We start from the raw sequence: 17,468 nt of genomic DNA on the forward strand, positions 1-17,468 counted from the left end.
TATTGTCTGTTCTGCTCCTAGACCATATTTTCATGACTGTCCACAAGTTCCTTTTCTATATCTTTCACTTCCATTTCTACATGTATCTTTTTGTCCCTATTCTATCCATCTTGCCTTTTCATGATGAGCATAAGTTTGGTTAGGGAGGGGAGAAAAGTATCACTGTAATTCTCTGTACAAGATGTCAGATTTGTTTTTCATTGGAGTTTTAACCAAGCAAGATTTCGGAATGACTTTAATGCCTTGCTGCTGCAGTTGTAGAATACTGTCAATTTTAGGTAGGCACACGTAATTGCTCTGTTTTACATATGGCTTTGATGTACAACAGTGTAGATCAATTTTTCATGCTGTGCTTTCAGTGGCAGATGTAATACAGTTCAGGCGATTTCAAGTACAGACAGAATATTTGTTTGGATAACTACTAAGCAAGCATATACTTTGAAACATCAGTTGGTGTCTGTAGCAAATTTCATTTTATTCTGTTTAATATGTTGCTTATGTGCTCGTAGCAGACCTCGCTAATAATACTATTTCTCTCTTTAGTGACTTGTGTGCAGGATTGATCGGAGGACTAGGTGTGACACCTAGTGGGAATATCGGAGCTAATGGAGTTGCTATCTTTGAATCGGTAATAGACAAACTATGTCTAATGTGGTTTATATGTGTTTGCTTTGCATATTTTAATTAGCTTATCACACTGGCTACTTGAAAGTAAGTGCAACAGTCATGTTCTTTTTGTTTTAAATGGAAGAGTGAATAATTATTTACGTATAGGATGCACATGTCTAAGCAATGACTACTATACTTTTTTTTCAGGCTAGAGGATATGTGGTTATCCATAAATTTCTTGGGTCCACTTATCTTTGAGTAAATTTTGTGCATATGGGTATATAAATATGTATATATGTACACGGTTTTGTGTGTGTATGTATGTATATATATATATATATATATATATATATATATATATATATATGTGTGTGTGTCTACATACGTATAGATGTATGTATGTATGTATATAAATATAGTCACTCATCCTGATGCAAAAAATGCTGATCAGCAAAATCTTAAAAAAATAAATAAATGAATTCAACACCGGCTAACCTAACAACAGTATTCCAGAACTAACAATACTGACAAAAACACAAACCACCCACACTCACATTAAATTCCTAGCAAAAGAAAGACAGCCAATCTATTTTAGTGATCAGTTTAACTACAAACATTCCCCAGAACCTGACAGTACCATCAGACATAAGTTGTCTGAATAGTGGTACTATTAGAAAAGGGTTTTTTGGAAGATAAGGTGCAGGATTGGGGATGGGATTAGAAACCAGGGCAGGGAGAATGTTAGGTTTAGCACAAATGAGTATGGATGGGTGGGGCAGGCTTCACCACTGCACAAGACATTCAGACACACTTCCCACACATCTGGACAGCTAGACCGTGTCTGATGACTTCCGTTCTTGAAAAAATACTCTCTTTTAGTCTAGGGAACAGTAATATCAAAGATGTAGCTATGGAGTTTGGATGTTAGAACTTATCACATTTTGTCTGATTCTGTTGTTACTATCGTTTTAACGCCCTTTGTCAGATCTTCCTGTCTGATGCAGTGTATGTACATGATGCTTTTATGAGGAGTTGATATTAAAAGTCCTAGCCAACTTGCCCTTCTTATTGTTGAGAATTCCATTTTCCAGTAGTATATACCAGTTAAATTCATTTCTTATGTAGCTGAAAAAGGCCTTATCAGAAGCTTTAGTAATGAGGGAGGTTTTAAATATCCTTTTTAGCCCTAAGGATGGAGTGAATAGGTAACTTTTGAGATTTTTTTGTGTGTTTTGTTTTTCTTTTCTTGCCTGTCAGCCCCCTCAGACTAAGACTACAGAACTGATATGTGGCAAGGCCAGGTATGGAAATAAGGTACATAAGCAAAGCTGATGGTGGAATGTAGACATCAAAAGAATGGAGGAGTGCAGGAAAAAGTGGCAGACAGAAAAGATGGACGTGATTAGGAAAGGGGTATCGGTTGGCTAACAAAGAGGCTAAGAGAGGAGCTGCAATAGCAAAGAACAAGGCATCAGAAGCACTTTACCACCTTCTGGAAAGTGACTCCATAGATGGTACAAATAAACTATCAGATTGCAAGGCAAAGACAGAAAGATAAAGAAGATACTCAATAACCCTTCATAAGGGATGCCAGCAACAACCTGCTCACTAGTCCACAGGACATCAAAGGCAGACAGAAGGAGTACTTCCAGCAACTTCTGAATGAAGAAAAACCCACAGATGCCGTACTGCCCCAGATACAGCCTATGATGAAAGAAGAGGAGGAGCCCACCATAGAAGAAGCAGAAAGGAAAATGAAGTCAGGGAAAGTAGCAGGCCCAGATGAGGTCACAGCAGATATGATAAAGATGTTGGGCGAGACAAGAGAGAAATGACACCTGAGGGTACTCATAGCAGTATGGCGAGAAAGGCACATCCCAGATGACTGGATAATAAGCATATTGGTGCCATTGTTATGAAACAAAGGGGACATTCACAACTTTGGGCAGTACAGAGGTATCACATTCCTGTCACACTGCATAAAAGCTCTGGAGAGTGTGACAAATGAATGTGCAGAGCAGTTGAAAGTAAGATGGCAGATGAGCAGTTTAGATTCAGATCAGGATGCCGCACAACTGACCCAATATTTGCAGTGAAACATACTTGAGAATAAGCTAGAGATGAGAAGGGGTCCAACTGGGTATTCCAGTCCTTGAAGAAAGCATATCACAAGGTCCCAAGAAAGCTGGTTTGGGCAGTCCTGAAGTGGTTTGAAGTTCCAGAAACATTAGTAGAATTAGTGCAAGCTTTGTATAAGGACCGGATGACTTAAGTATGAACCGTGTTCATTCTCACAGAGGGGTTCCCAGTGGGAGATGTTGTCCATCAAGGTTCAGCTCTGAGCCCATTGTTGTTCATACTGGTGATGGACTACATTAGCAAACAGGTCGGAGGGGACAGATCAACAAAGTTGCTGTATACAGATGATGTGGCATTACAGGCAGACTCTGAGCATGAATTTCAGCAAAGGATAGGGGAGTAAAATGCAAAACTGAAGACATGTGGGATGAAATGGATTACAGATAAGGCAGCGGTAATGGCATCAAATAGGGGAAATCAGAAGAAGCAGAGATTTGCAATAGAAGGAAGATAGTGAAACTGGTTAACAGCTTCAGGTATCTGGGAGGGATGGTTGTGGGTAAGGGAAGTATGAATGAGGAGGTCAGAGCTAGAGTTAGAGGGGTTGCAGCTATTAGGCACAGAGTTTCGGGGTAGAGCATGACAGAAAAATGCCAAAGAATTTGAAAAGTAAGGTGCACAAAACCATGGTGCAGCTAGTACTCTTGTATGGTACAGAAAAATGGGCAGTAAAGGCAGAGCAATTGAGGAAGCTAGAGGTGATGGAGATGAGGTGCCTCAGATGGGTGGTAGGATGCACACTGTGAGACAAAGTGATAAGAACAAAACAAACAGAATCCAGAATAGCTCCAGTTGCAGGAAAGGTCAAAGAGAACAGGTAACTGTGCATCCAGCACATATACATAAAAGCAAAAGACAATCTGGTAAAATTGGGACATGCAGAAAGAAGGCAAGAGAAAACAAGGGCATCCAACAAAAGAGGTGGATTATTGTGTGAGAAAAGACCTGTGACAGTCAGGCATGAGTATCAAAGAAGGTAGTAGAGTGGTATTGAATAGAAAGAAATAGCGACAGTTGACATGACACCTTAACCCCATGTAGAAAATGGGGAAAAGTGGGTTGCTGATGATCAGTCAGTAACTTACCCCCGTGACTCTTGAACCCATTCATTCAGCCAGGACACCAGCTTCTCAGATATCAGTGGCAGGGGCTTCCATCCAGACTTCCACAAATGCTTTGTGGTACCTTGTAATATACTTCCCTTCAGAACACTTTGATGTAAAAGGCTCAGATTTCTTAAATGGAGTCGGGCAAGACCTTGTCTCAAAAGCCCTTTCCCAGGTTTATCTCCCCAGACCAGGGCCTGAACTCTCTAATGGAAAACCGTAATTGCCCTTAAGTTGAAGAACTGCAAAGCACACCCTTTCTGTCCCTGAGAAGCATTACTATGGTAGCATAACCCCAATCTGTTGCAGCCTGGCATTGATAATGCTCACTGTAACTACTGAAAATACAGAGTGGTAGGTACAGACATTTTAGACATTTCTTCCCCTTGCTAGATGGAATGAGTTAGACTGCCATCACTCCCCCCAAGGATGAGCAGACATCATCTACTCACTCCACTCTCGCTGGGTGGCATCTCCAGCTTAGTACTCTATCCCATAGGTTCATAGGTTCAGTCCGAGGTTTTATTCCCCTGTGCCATGATGCTGGTAGTTTTTGAGATATAGGAAACGTCACTTAATAGTTTGAGAAATGCTTTTAAGTAGAACAGTGTATTTTCCTTCTATTATACATCCTAGTTAATTCAGTGTTATATCAAAGAGAACCCTTGTTGGTCTTCCATTATGTATATTTAGTTATTTTGTGAGATATGGTGTTTTATGATGTTATTTAAGATGCTACATAAGTAGTCAGAGAATTTATGTATATAAATGTTTTCTTTCTTGTACCACCAGCTATCAGCAACCTGACATGTTTAATGACATTGCAATTCCCTAACCTAAAAATTCCAGAATTTTTATTGCATCAAAGCTGAGTGAACTGGCTTCATTAAGTCAAAAATGCTTATAGTCCATTTGGATAAAGTAAAGTAGTAACGTGAAGTTGTTCAATCTCGCCATTCATTCTTACAAATGGGTTCAAAGCCGATCCCTCAGGTTCGAGTCGGCTGCCTTCACAAGCTCAAGGTTTTCGAGTAGCTCGAAGCCAAGTCCCTATCCCATGATGCTCTCTGCCTCACCCCAAATCTAGTTTGCCGTTGGAACAGATCGGAGGTCAAGAGTGGAGCTCGGGCCAGTATTTGATTTTTTTCCGATTTATCTTCGATATTTAGCTATTTGTCAACCGTGTGTTTCTTGGCTATTTAGCCTTAGCTTAATTTCTTTAGGCACTGTTTTAGTCCTTTTATGACTAACATTCTTTGTTATAGAGCGGCTGCTGTTAGGCCTTTCATTGACCACGTTTTAGTTTACCCTATCCTGTTACAGCTGTTTGAAAAGCTAGACATTTTACTGCTTATATATTATCCCGTTAAGAGTGTTGATTCTTAGAATTTTGCTATTATAGCTGTTTGAACTCTTTAGCTATTTTTCCTAGCTAATTACCTTAACTGCTTAGATATTGTTTATGTTAAGAGTGTGCTGTTTGTTGTCTATGCAGTTTACAGTTACATATACATTTCTTTGTAGTGGTTTTTCATAATGGCTGATCAGAAAGAAAAAGGGAGGCAAAAGTCAGGGTTCAAGAAATGCCTTAAGTGCAGACAAAAAATGTCCATTACTGATCTTCATGTAAGTTGTGTGTACTGTCTGGGGGCAGTCCATCTTCAGGAGGATTGCTCCATTTGTCACTCCTTCAGTAGCAGGGTCTTGTTAGAGTGTAGGAGAAAACTAGTGGACAGGGGGGTTTGTTAAAACCTGAATTTCAGGAATTGCTTGACAAGGCTGACCAGACTTCCAAATCTTCGAAAGCTTCTTTGGAGCCGAAGACTTGCTGAGAAGGTGCGGTTGCCGGTTCCACAGCCCTCACAACCGAGCGCCGAGCTTGCTTTTCAGAGCCGGTCCTCGAAACTTTGAAATCACCTATTTTGCAGTTGTGGCTTTGTCGATCCCTTTGACTCGTTCTTCGAGAAGCCTGTCCGATGTGAATGTGGATCAAGTGGTGGCATGCTTCTCCAGAATCCAGCACTAGCCAAATTGTTGTCGGCTCTGGCCCAACTGATTTCGGAGCCGAAGACTGCCTTACCTACTGTGTCTACTCCTCCAAGCTGAGCAGGGCCTTCGAAGCTGGGGGAGGTAAAACCGATGATTGTGGAACCCTCGGAGCCGAGGCCTGTTCGTGCCACTGGCTCCGTCGACTCAGACTACTTTGGTGCCATTCAAGGAGTCTGGGAGCTGACACACTCTGGTCGGCTACGGAGGGGAGAGTCAAACCGAGGGGTTGGTTCCGACTCTTCCTCTCGAAGCTTCAGCACGGATGAGCTCGGCTCCTTCCTCTGGGTCATAGCCCACTGTTTCTGTGCCGGGGAGGATGCCCTCTTCTTTGGAACCGGCTACTTCCTCGCGTCGGAGCAGTGGAGCCTTCGATGCCATGAGAAGAGTTATGTCTTCTAAGGCACCCACTTCATCAGGGCCTTCCTCCTCATCCACAAAAGTGCTGCTTTCTATCTCTGCATCACAGGTCCCTGTAAAGCGTCTAGACCCAGAGCCACAGGTAGCCCCATTGGGTGACCCATGTTCTACTGAGACCTCGCCAGAAGCTCCCACTGATGATGTTCCCAGGAAGAAGCTTTGCAAGAGGAGGCATTTAGACTCCCCACAGGAGTCTGTCATGTCAGACACTGACTTAGAGGAGTCAGAAGGGCCCCCACAGTCCCCCTCAGAGGATATTTCCTTTGCTGATATCCTTGAAATCCTGAGACAGAGGGGTGACTGGCAGTCTGTTGGTCCTGCTGATGATGAGTCGGTGCTTCTGAAGGGCTTTGGGTCTCAACCCTCCACCTCCTGGGTGACTCCACCCTTCAATGAACTAATGGAGTTGGTTGCTCGAAGGGCGTGGGAGTCTCCTGATACTGTGTAACCTGTCCCTCGGAGGCCCAACAAGTTTATTACATCGCCACAGAACAATACGTTTCTTACCAAGGGAGTGCTGGTTGATGCCATGGCAGCTGCCACCAAGAAAGATGTCGGAAACCTCTTCTACTGTCCATCCTCCTGATAGAGATTCCAGGATTATGGACAGGTATGGGAAACGCATTTTTATTTCAGCGACTTTTGCTATGCGATCGCTCAACTATTTGACACATTTTACCTGACTTCAAAGAGATCTCCTTAAAGAGCTTGGAGATACTCTACAGAGTATTAGCTGAAGGCATTCCTGATGAGGTGACATCCCAGCTCAATACCCTTAATTCCATAGTTAACTCGTCCATGCGGCTCATTTCTTATGCAGCCGATGGTATGAGCCTGGCAGCGGGTTCAGCAATAGCTCTTAAGAGACATTCCCGGATGTGCTTATGCTCCTTTGCGGAAGCCTTCAAGTCTTCCTTCGTTAATACCCCATTTGATGGCTCGTCCCTTTTTGGGCCTAAAGTCAAGGAAACCCTCACTAGGTGTGAACAAGATGGAAAGACTCTATCTGTCGTAGGAGTCCGTTTTTCCACCCCTACTAGACCTTACCCCAAAGGGAAAAAGGAAGGAAAAATGTGGTTCCGCAAGTCTCAAGGAGACTTTCAGAATATAGGCTCATAGGTTGGTACTAGGCTATCAGTCCTAGGGCCTATACAAGCCTAGCCATAACAATTCCCTGGCTATTTCTTCCTACACTATTTACTTCCTGGACCCCTGTCTAGCAGGGCAACTGACGTGATCCCCGGGGTGAATTTCCTTTCTCCCATCCAATCTTCAAGGTGCCTTTTGAAGAGGGCCAAAGAGGCACTCACATGCCGTGATCCCCGGGGTGAATTTCCTTTCTCCCATCCAATTGTCAAGGTGCCTTTTGAAGAGGGCCAAAGTGGCACTCACATGTAGTGAACCCCCCTCCAGGGGCAGAAGAGGGGGTAATAATGGAAGACGCCATCCAGGCAGCAGAGGGGGTCTGCAAAACCAGGGCTACAGGGATCAGTTCTTTGGCAAGCCCTACCAGCGCTCCTGAAAGGAGGCCTGACTGTCCTACTCTGGAGGCAGTCAGGGGTCACTTGTCTTTGTATCCAGACACCTGGCTAGAAATTGCAAAATATTCTTGGGTACAAAGCATTATTGCCAGAGGACATGTCATTCTGTTCTCAGAACCTCCCCCTGTACGAAAGAAAATCCCAGACGTTCCACCCAGTCTCAGGGATCAAGCAGCCATAGAGATTCAAAGGCTGCGGGAAAAGAGTCATCCAGCCAGTCCCAGCAGACCAACTAGGATCCGGAACCTACTCCAGATTCTTTAGTTCCAAAGAAAACAGGGGACTGGAGGCCCAACTTGGACCTCAGCAGACTCAACACTTTTGTAAAGAAGAAGTTCCGGATGGTCACGCTTCAGTTGATTGTTCCGTTTCTAGGCACAGGCGATTGGATGTGCTCTCTAGATCTCAAGGATGCGTAGTCTCATATCAAAATGGCCAGACTATCCAGAGATCACCTGCGTTTCCGGCTGGGAGCCAGTCACTATCAGTTCCGAACACTGCCCTTTTGTCTCACAACAGCCCCCAGAGTGTTTACCAAATGCATGGCAGTTGTTATGGCTCACCTGAGGCATCTAGAATTCCGAGTGTTTCCATACCTGCACGACTGGCTCCTCACCGCCACCTCCAGGCCTCAACTAGTTCAATCCAGGGATCACACTCAAATCTGTGTTCTCAGTTAGGAATAACTATAAATTTTGACAAGTCTGCATTGTCACTATTGCAGCGTATTTCCTTTATCGGAGCAGACTTAGACACCACCACCACCATGGTAAAATTGCCACTGGAAAGAATAGTCACTCTTTGACAACAGGTATCAGACATTCTGACAATCAAAAAAGTACCAGCCTGTCAAGTGTTGAAACTACTAGGCACTATGGCAGCAACTCTAATAACAGTTCCTCTAGGGCATATGCACATGAGAATACTTCAGTGGTTACTCTTCACCCAGTGGTCTTACCAACAACTTCCGATGTCATTCTTAATAATGATTACAGATTCATGCAGAAAGGATCTTCAATGGTGATTGACCAGCCATCATGTAACAGTAGGTCGTCCATTTGTTCTCCCCCCACCATCAGCCACGGTGACCATGGATGCTTTTCTGATAGGGTGGGGGGGGGGGCTTTTTCAGGGAAGAAAAGCCCAAGACACCTGGTCAGAGACAGAGTCACAATTGCACATCAATGTCCTGGAGATGAGAGCAGTACTTTTGGCGTTGCAGTGCTTCCAAGACTCTCTTCCTCTGGGAACGATTGCAATTCAGACCGACAATATGTCATTAGTCTGGTATATAAACAACAAGGGGGAACTAAGTCTTATCCCCTATGTCGAGAGGCCCTAAGAGTCTGTCAGTGGGCTGTATCCACCGGGCGCTTTCTGATAGCGATGCACATCCTGAGGAAATCCAATGTGATGCCCCACGAGTGGTCCCTCAAAGAGTACGTAACGGAGATGATTTTCTGCAGATGGGGCCAGCCTTGCTGTGACCTGTTTGCATCCACCATGAATGCCAAATGCAGAAGCTACTTTTCATGAATCCCTCACCAGGGGAAAACCCAGGGGAGTCTCTCGTACACGCTTGGCCCCTGGGATTGCTATATGCATTTCCACCAATTCCCCGATTCCGAAATTTTTGCAGAAAGCAAAAGCCCTGGGGAGGACTGTAATTCTGATAGCCCCATATTGGCCTCGGCAGATTTGGTTTTCCTTCCTTCGACTCTACCAACTAGAAGAACCTTGGATTCTGGACACAGTTCCAGATCTACTGACACATTCGTCAGCGGCTCTTCATCCTTCACTTCATTCCCTCAGATTGACAGCTTGGCTGCTCCGATTTCCAACATAGCCAGGTCCCACAATCTTTCCTTGGAGATGCAGCATATCCTTGTATCCTCACATAAAGCGTCAACCAGAAAGTTATATGCCAGCAAATGGAAGTGGTTTGCTTTCTGGGCTTCTCAAAATGATATTGACCCGTACGTCACCCCAGATGCTAGCATTTTAGAGTTTTTGACTAAGCTTTTCAATGAAGGTGCTGCGGCTGCTACCATACGTGTTCATTTAGCTGCAATTTCAGATTTTCACTTCGGAAGGTTCTAATCTTATGTCTCCCAAGTTATGTAGAGCCTTCTTAAAAGGAACCATGCATCTTAGACCACCAGTTAGACAATCGTTCACTCCCTGGAATCTAAATTGTGTTCTATCTAAGATTATTCTTCCTCCATTTGAGCCTGCATCCTCATGCCAACTAAAATTCCTGTCTTGGAAAATCATCTCCTTGGTGGCCATTACATCAGCTTGTAGAGTGTCCAAACTTCAGACCTTATCAATTAAACCCCCATATTTGGTTTTTCACCCTGACAGAGTGTCGCTCAGGACTAACCCTTCCTTCCTTCCAAAGGATTGTTCAGAGGCAACTCTAAAGCAGACTATTGAACTCCCTACCTTCTTCAATAACCATTCCAACAAGTTGGAGTATATGTTGCATAAACTTGACGTTCACAGACAACTCAGATTTTATTTGGATAGAACAAAAGAATTTAGAAAATCAGAATAACTTTTTGTCTCTCATGCTGATACCAAGAAATGGGGCTACCTGTGTCCAAAGTTACTCTTTCCAAATGGTTGACTGATTGCATAAAATTTAAATATTCTTCTGTGAACTAACCGTTAAGACCATAGCATGAAAACTCATTCCACTAGGGCTGTTTCTACTTCTTCAGTTTATATGGCTAGACTGCCGTTGGACACAATATGTGCAACTGCCACTTGGTCTAAGCCACATACCTTCATTACGCATTACAGTGTAGATAAGGCCTCCAGGGACAGGGCTTCCTTTGGTTCCACTGTCCTCCGGAATATACTCCCGTGAGCCACCCAGGATGAATGGTGCCTGGGACGCTAACCATTTGTAAGAATGAATGGCGAGATTGAACAACTTCACATAAAGAAGTTATGCATTTACCATAACGTTCCATGTGAGTTGTTCATCTCGCCTTCATTCTTGCATTCCCACCGCCTTCCCCCTCCAGGCTTCTCGAAGAACGAGTAAGAGTTTTTGTGGTCTGGTGGGTCTTGTTATACTATTTCTTACACCGGCTGGAGTAATGTTCAGATGTTTCTTATATTGTACATGTTGGGATCAGCAAACCAAATCTGAAGCGAGGCATAGAGCATCATGGGATAGGGACTTTGCCTCGAGCTACTCGAAAACCTCGAGCTTGTGAAAGCGGCCGACTCGGAGCCGAGGGATCGGCAACCCATTTGTAAGAATTAAGGCGAGATGAACAATTCATATGGAACATTGTGGTAAATACATAACTTATTTATTTATTTTTTTTCTACAAGTGTTAAGAGCTATTTGGCTGCAGTGTGTTGAAGTAACTAATTAGAGTGTAGGTAATTCTTTCAAGATTATTTTAGAGTCTAAGAAATGTAATTCGTACTTTTGTATCATAAAGTATATGGAACTCTAGGTAAAATCTCCAGAATGTCACTGTTCTTTTCAATGTTAAGTCACAAAACATTTTGAAATTGGCTTTTGTTCATTGTTATTCACATTGGAGTTTAACAACCTGCATTGTTTAAGGTTTTGTTATTAAACTGATCCTGAATGTGTAGAGCCTTCTACGCTATCCTTGTCAAAGGGAGGACTGAACTAAAAATGGTTACTTGCAGAAACTGAGACCTCTTTTTCTTTCTACAACTTTTCCCCTATGTTATACACAGTGCTGTTTAGAAGTGGATGAGTGGTGGACATACTGTCAACAAGCCACATTTTATTGACTACCAAATGTAAATGCTTTCCAAATACAAGATGGAGTGCTAATTGACTATCATATTTAGTAGTCACATTAAAGCTGTTAGTGTTGAGGTGGATTATCTCTTGTATACTTTTTCTCTTTAGGCCAAAAGTGGGCGTTATGTAAGAACTAAATGTGGTAAATAGTTTAGCCTAATGGCCTAACAGGAGAATGCCATCTTCAGAAAAATTAGTTCAATCTCTGCTCATCTTTTGCCAGTGAGTAAAGCATAGAATCAATAGTTGTAGGCACCGTTGCCTTGGCTAGTTGCGAAGTTCAGAAACAGTGTCCTGCACATTACACATTGCTTATGTTCTTTATTGGAATGGTTATTCTATTCAAGTTAAAAATGTACAGACCAGTTTCGGTCACAAAGACCTTAATGTATAAAACATTCACCTGAAACTACCACTTAAGTGATATTTACAACAGCGTATGATCACAAAATCTGCCATAATGGAATGGAAACATCTAGAAGTAGCAATCTAGTGTCACCCTACATGCAAAAATATAATAAATATTATAAAATATGAGTATAGTTTACTTCATAATATTACAGAATGAGTCTCATCCACTTGGTTAGATTCCTTTTGATAAGTATGAAGAAGGTGGGATCTTACTGAGGATGTATCCTTCAAAAGATCATCTGTTAATCTGGGCAGAGTAACAAGCTGTACTTTGCTGTCATTGAGAAGTTGTTTAAGTGTTTAGACTGACATGAGCAGTAACACCTTGAAAATCTGGCATTTAACTAGCTAGTTCTGAAATATCCTAAATGTTAACTGTTGAAAAAGTGGTAATGGTTACTATGAGTCTAGTCTTGATGGAGCACGTTCCAACTGTATAACCTTAGGGCCACCTGTTACCAAGATGTTTTCCAGCAGAAGTACCTGAGAAGTATCTGAAAAAGATTTCTTTGTCTCAGAATACTACCTTGTTTCATTTAATTGGAAGGCCATCTGTTTGATTTAATGGAGCCTGCTGTTTGCACTCCCATACTTTAAACCTATCCACACCGTTTGCTTAGACATGGTCAAGGCCTACTGTACCACCCCATATGCAAGTATTTTTAATCAACTTACCTAACTCATCATAAACTCGGTGAATATTCCAATGGAAGGCTAATTGACTCACTGATAGAATTATACAGTGAAGGTCAGGGGGTACCTTTCAAGTTAGATGAAAGTCACAAATGATGTCCCACAGAGCTGTGTTCTGGGCTGCCTTCTGTTTGGTCTCTACTTCTGTGATATAAAGGCAGAACACAAAGGATCATTGCCAACTTAATTTGCTGATGACTATAAGGTGGGTGCAGTTGTGAAATCCCCATCTGACTCTGGTTCTCCAGCAAAGGGTAGATCAGACTAATACTTGGTATGCCAGTGATGGGCTTTCCCTTAGTGCCAAAAAATGCAGTATAATTACCTTTGGGAAACCCAGTACCCCCACCTCATACTGTATGAACTATACTTTCTTAAAACTGACACAGTTGTTAACTTTTATTGATAATGAGCTTTCTTTCATCCACTATGTCTGTTGATGTTATAAAATCATTGTCTCTCACAACTTGTTTTGGGGTGTTTGAAATACTTTATTCATCTCTTATTAACCTGGCATAGTATTTAATGTCCTTTTTGGCATGCACCTCTGTAAGTAGCTAGGCCAACTTGAAAGGTCTCAGAGATTCCTCACAAAGAAGAAGATCATAGGACTAGACAACCTAAATTATCTGTAGAGATAAGCAAAACCAAGCCAAGCTTTTACATGAAGTTTAAGGTATCACACAGTGAAAACTGTAGCTTGGCTTGGTTTTCCTTGTAGTTTTTACTAACTGTTTGTCTGCGTGACCCTTTTACTCTTTGTTCTGGTTATTAGAGTAATTCGATTTATGGAGGATAAAGTAGAGTAACTAAGCACTTGCACTGTGCTTGAGTTAAAGGATGATGTGATTTAAGTTTGGTCTGGACTGTGGTATATGAGCTTAGGTGTAAGTTTTTGTGGAAGTGATTCCCGTAGTTTGGTTCTTGGAAGGGACAAGCTGTGCAGTTGTTAAGGCCCATGTCTTTACTGCCACATTGACAGCAGTGGCTTGTACAATGGGTACATAATGCAGTACATCCTGTTTTTCATATAGAATCCTGTTAGACATCATACAAAGTAATTCTGTAACCATGTTCAAAACCAGAGACAACAAATGGATAAAGAGACTGTAATTCCACATGTAAGGTATGTGGGAGCAATCTACTTACTAGGAGAAGATGTGGCTAAGCTTCTCAGTATATAAGCTTAGTGTCAACATATGAATCTAAGTAATGCAGAAGATACTGAATTTAAAAGAAACAAGAGGAAAACTCAGGGCAAGCAGACCTTTTACTGTAATTTAACTGTTGAAACAGTATAGGGAATGTTAGTAATCCTAAGAAGAAATAAGTCAACAATTGTATTTGTCTTAAGCAGAGAGTAGGAATGACCCTCTGAACCTGGAGTACGTCATCTCTGCATGAAGGGTTAACTTGTAAAGATGAACTAAGAAATCATAGTAAGACACTGGGTTATATCATACTTGTTTGTCTTTACTCTGATGGAATTTCCGATTTCAGTAATATACTAGTGCCTGGCACATCTTTATCCTTTCTCAGTGCAACAGATGGTTGTTAATGAACATAAGACCGTCTTTACATTGTATCATGTGACAATCATCTGTCATGCTATAGAGAATATAGTTGTGAAAGATCTTCATTTAGATTAAGAAAACTGGTGCAAAGTAGAGAATGCTTTGTAACTATCTGGCACTTAATAGTATGATTAGTAAATGTTACACACACACAAAAAGCTACAGTATTAATTTTACTACTGATCATAAAAGTGTGGGTTGAATTCAACTGCCCAAGCCTCACAGAAGAAATCCCAAATAAATTTCATGGAAGTAAAAAGAAATTGTTGAACTTATGCAAGAGTTCAAGAGGTAGAGTAGAGATGGAAATTGCAAATCACAAAGGAAAATATAAAGTCAGCAAAAATATTTTGCAATTAGCTGACCATTACTCAACATATAGCAGAATTGCACCCAGCAATGGCATCCTTTTTATAAACTGTAACTGTATTAAAATAAGGGCACATACCGTTGAGGGATGGGAGACCAACCTACCAGAGCAATGCATATATATATATATATATATATATATATATATATATATATATATATATATGGGTCTACTTCAAAACATCTAAAACCTATAACATCTAATTTCATAACATTGAGACCAGAACATCTAAAACCCATAACATCGAATTTCGTAACATCTAACTCTACAAATCGCAAGAAGATAACATCCTCTCCGCATATAACGACACAAAACTACCAAATACACTTTTTACTACGTTTCTGCAGGGGGGCAAGCCCCCTGCACCCCCCCGTAAATTAAATATACCAACTCCAAGATAGCACTACAGCGGGGAAAAGTTAATTTCCTAACCCCACTGTATCAAGCCCCTCTGCAGAAACATAGTAAAAAGAGTGTTTGGTAGTTTGGTGTCATATGTATAGGGGATGTTATTTTCATGTGAGTTATAGTGTTAGATGTTATGAAATTCGATGTTAATTGGTTTTAGATGTTTGGGGTTTTAGATGTTCTGGTCTCAGTGTTATGAAATTAGATGTTATGGGTTTTAGAGGTTTTGAAGGGGACCTGTGTGTGTGTGTGTGTGTGTGTGTGTGTGTAATATATATATATATATATATATATATATATATATATAATATATATATATATATATATATATATATATATATGTGTGTGTGTGTGTCTGTGTGTGTGTGTGTGTATATATATATGAGTATATATATATGTGTATATATATATATATATATATATCTCGAGACTTTCTCTTCAGAAAGTCGTACTTCATATGGCTGAGACCATATGATCGACTTTCCAAAAAGTCGAAATACCCAAAACCAAAATTTGCATTTTTGTAGGGGAGACATGCCCCCCCCATACACCCCTTGCATATTATGTATATCAGCTCTTCAGATCGCACTACAGTGGAGAAAAGGGTAAAATCTGATGTTGTGGGTCTTCATTCTTGACTAGTGGGTTTTAGTTCCGACCCTCTGAACCGACTTTGCCGTTATATCAAGTGTGCACCAACCAGAAACTCTTAAGCAAAGGCTACCCATACTGCCTCTAATCCCTTCCTTTCAGATCTCATTTGCCGCGTAGAAAATTGGATGCGTAAGCCATGCTCTCAGCTGAGTGCTAAAGTTTTTCATATATATATTCTCTAATTCTTTAATTCATTGCCTTCTCCGTAATTATTGATGTGTTTTTTGGTGTGAGTGTTTATATGTTCCTTCTTCCAAACTCTACTTACCATCATTGGTATAGGCACTTCCCTTCCCTTTACCTCTGGTAAATTCTTCAGTACCATCGCTGGTATTCTTATTTTCCCTCCTTTCTTCCTTTTACCCTGTTGGGGGTAATTTTTCTAACTACTATTGTTGGTACATCCCTTTAAAAAAAAAACGTACCCTGTACTTTTCTGTTAGAGAGTGTGTGTGTGTGTGTGTGTGTGTGTGTGTGTGTGTGTGTGTGTGTGTGTGTGTGTGTGTGTGTGTGTGTGTGTGTGTGTGTGCATGCCCTCTTGTTGTTTTTTGAAAGATAGCAGAAAAATAAAAAGGATCCACAGGGTTCAGGCAGTGTGAATAATGTGGCAGAATGATCCCCAACTCCGATGGGCATCTTTCATGTGTTTATTGTTTGGGGGTGCCACATTTGGAAATACAACTGCTGTGTGAACTCTGCAAGGGTTTCAGTGCTCGAACCCTTGCAGAGAGGAGTAACAAACTTATCCTCAAGGGGCTGCTAAAATGCCCTTTTAACGAGGCTTTGTCTGAGACTTGAGATATCCAAGTCTCCCAGAAAGGAATCCTAGAAAAGGAGTCACTGTTCCTACACTGCCTAAAGTGCATGAAGCTAAATATTCTAAGGCCCAGGTGCCCGACTCATCCATCGGAACAGAGGCCCAAGATACCGAAATCTGCACCAATTTCTGCTGCGGCACCAAAGCTTGTCACATCACCCACGATGCCGTGGAACTGAGCTTGTCATGGTACCAGTGATACTCTCGACACCAACAATAGTCTCCCCAAGCATTCTGGTTACTTCCTCACCTGCAAAACAAATTATTGGTCAACCGACCATGGTGCTGAAGGTCGAGAGTACACCCAGGACTCTAGGTACCCCCCATCTATAGACCCCTTCTTGGGTTAGCACTTAAGTCCATTTCTTGAAAGGCCAGAATCGCCCTCTGGTATGTCAGTCTGTTCCACCAGGAGCCTTTCAGAGCTTGATGGAGTCAGATTAGTGGATCAGATCTTGGTGGCCAGATGCCTTCCTGCCCCCTCTAGGACCTTTCTCCCATCCAGAGCTGAGGGTTACTCTCCCAGGACACCCACTTATCTTCCTCTTTCAACCTCTCCGCAGGTCATGGAACTCTCAACTTTGACGTTCTCAGTGTCAACTACAGTGCTGATGGTGGATCTCACCTTGGTTCCGGAACCGACTCCGTGGTCTGTGGCTGCATCGGAGCCGACACACCCACGGGACCGTGATTTGGTGCCAGCTCCGATTTTTTTCGATGGCGCTGTCTATGGTTCCTTGTGTCCTGGTAGTTGAGTCCTCTCACGGCTCCTACTCTGGAGTTGGGCTCATCAGAGCGGGGTGTGACCCCAGTTCCGAGATTCTTTCTCAATTCCAGGCTCCCATCCCTCTTCAGGTGGGCCTGCCTTCCAGATTATGGAG

At 42.0% G+C, this 17,468-nt stretch overlaps 1 protein-coding gene across 2 annotated transcripts in view; it reads left to right on the plus strand.

Moving 5' to 3' along the window:
* The window catches only part of IDH3A (isocitrate dehydrogenase (NAD(+)) 3 catalytic subunit alpha), a 637,839-nt gene that overhangs the window by 472,253 nt on the left and 148,118 nt on the right, over positions 1 to 17,468 (plus strand). For both annotated transcript variants that reach the window (XM_044077799.1, XM_044077800.1), the window contains exon 9: positions 544 to 628. In XM_044077799.1, coding sequence (XP_043933734.1) covers positions 544 to 628 — 85 coding nt within the window. The remainder of the gene's footprint in view (positions 1 to 543; positions 629 to 17,468) is intronic.

The sequence above is a fragment of the Protopterus annectens genome, chromosome 7.part0 (assembly GCF_019279795.1).
Source record: "Protopterus annectens isolate FY-2018-M chromosome 7.part0, PAN1.0, whole genome shotgun sequence".
NCBI classification, from domain to species: Eukaryota; Metazoa; Chordata; order Ceratodontiformes; family Protopteridae; genus Protopterus; species Protopterus annectens.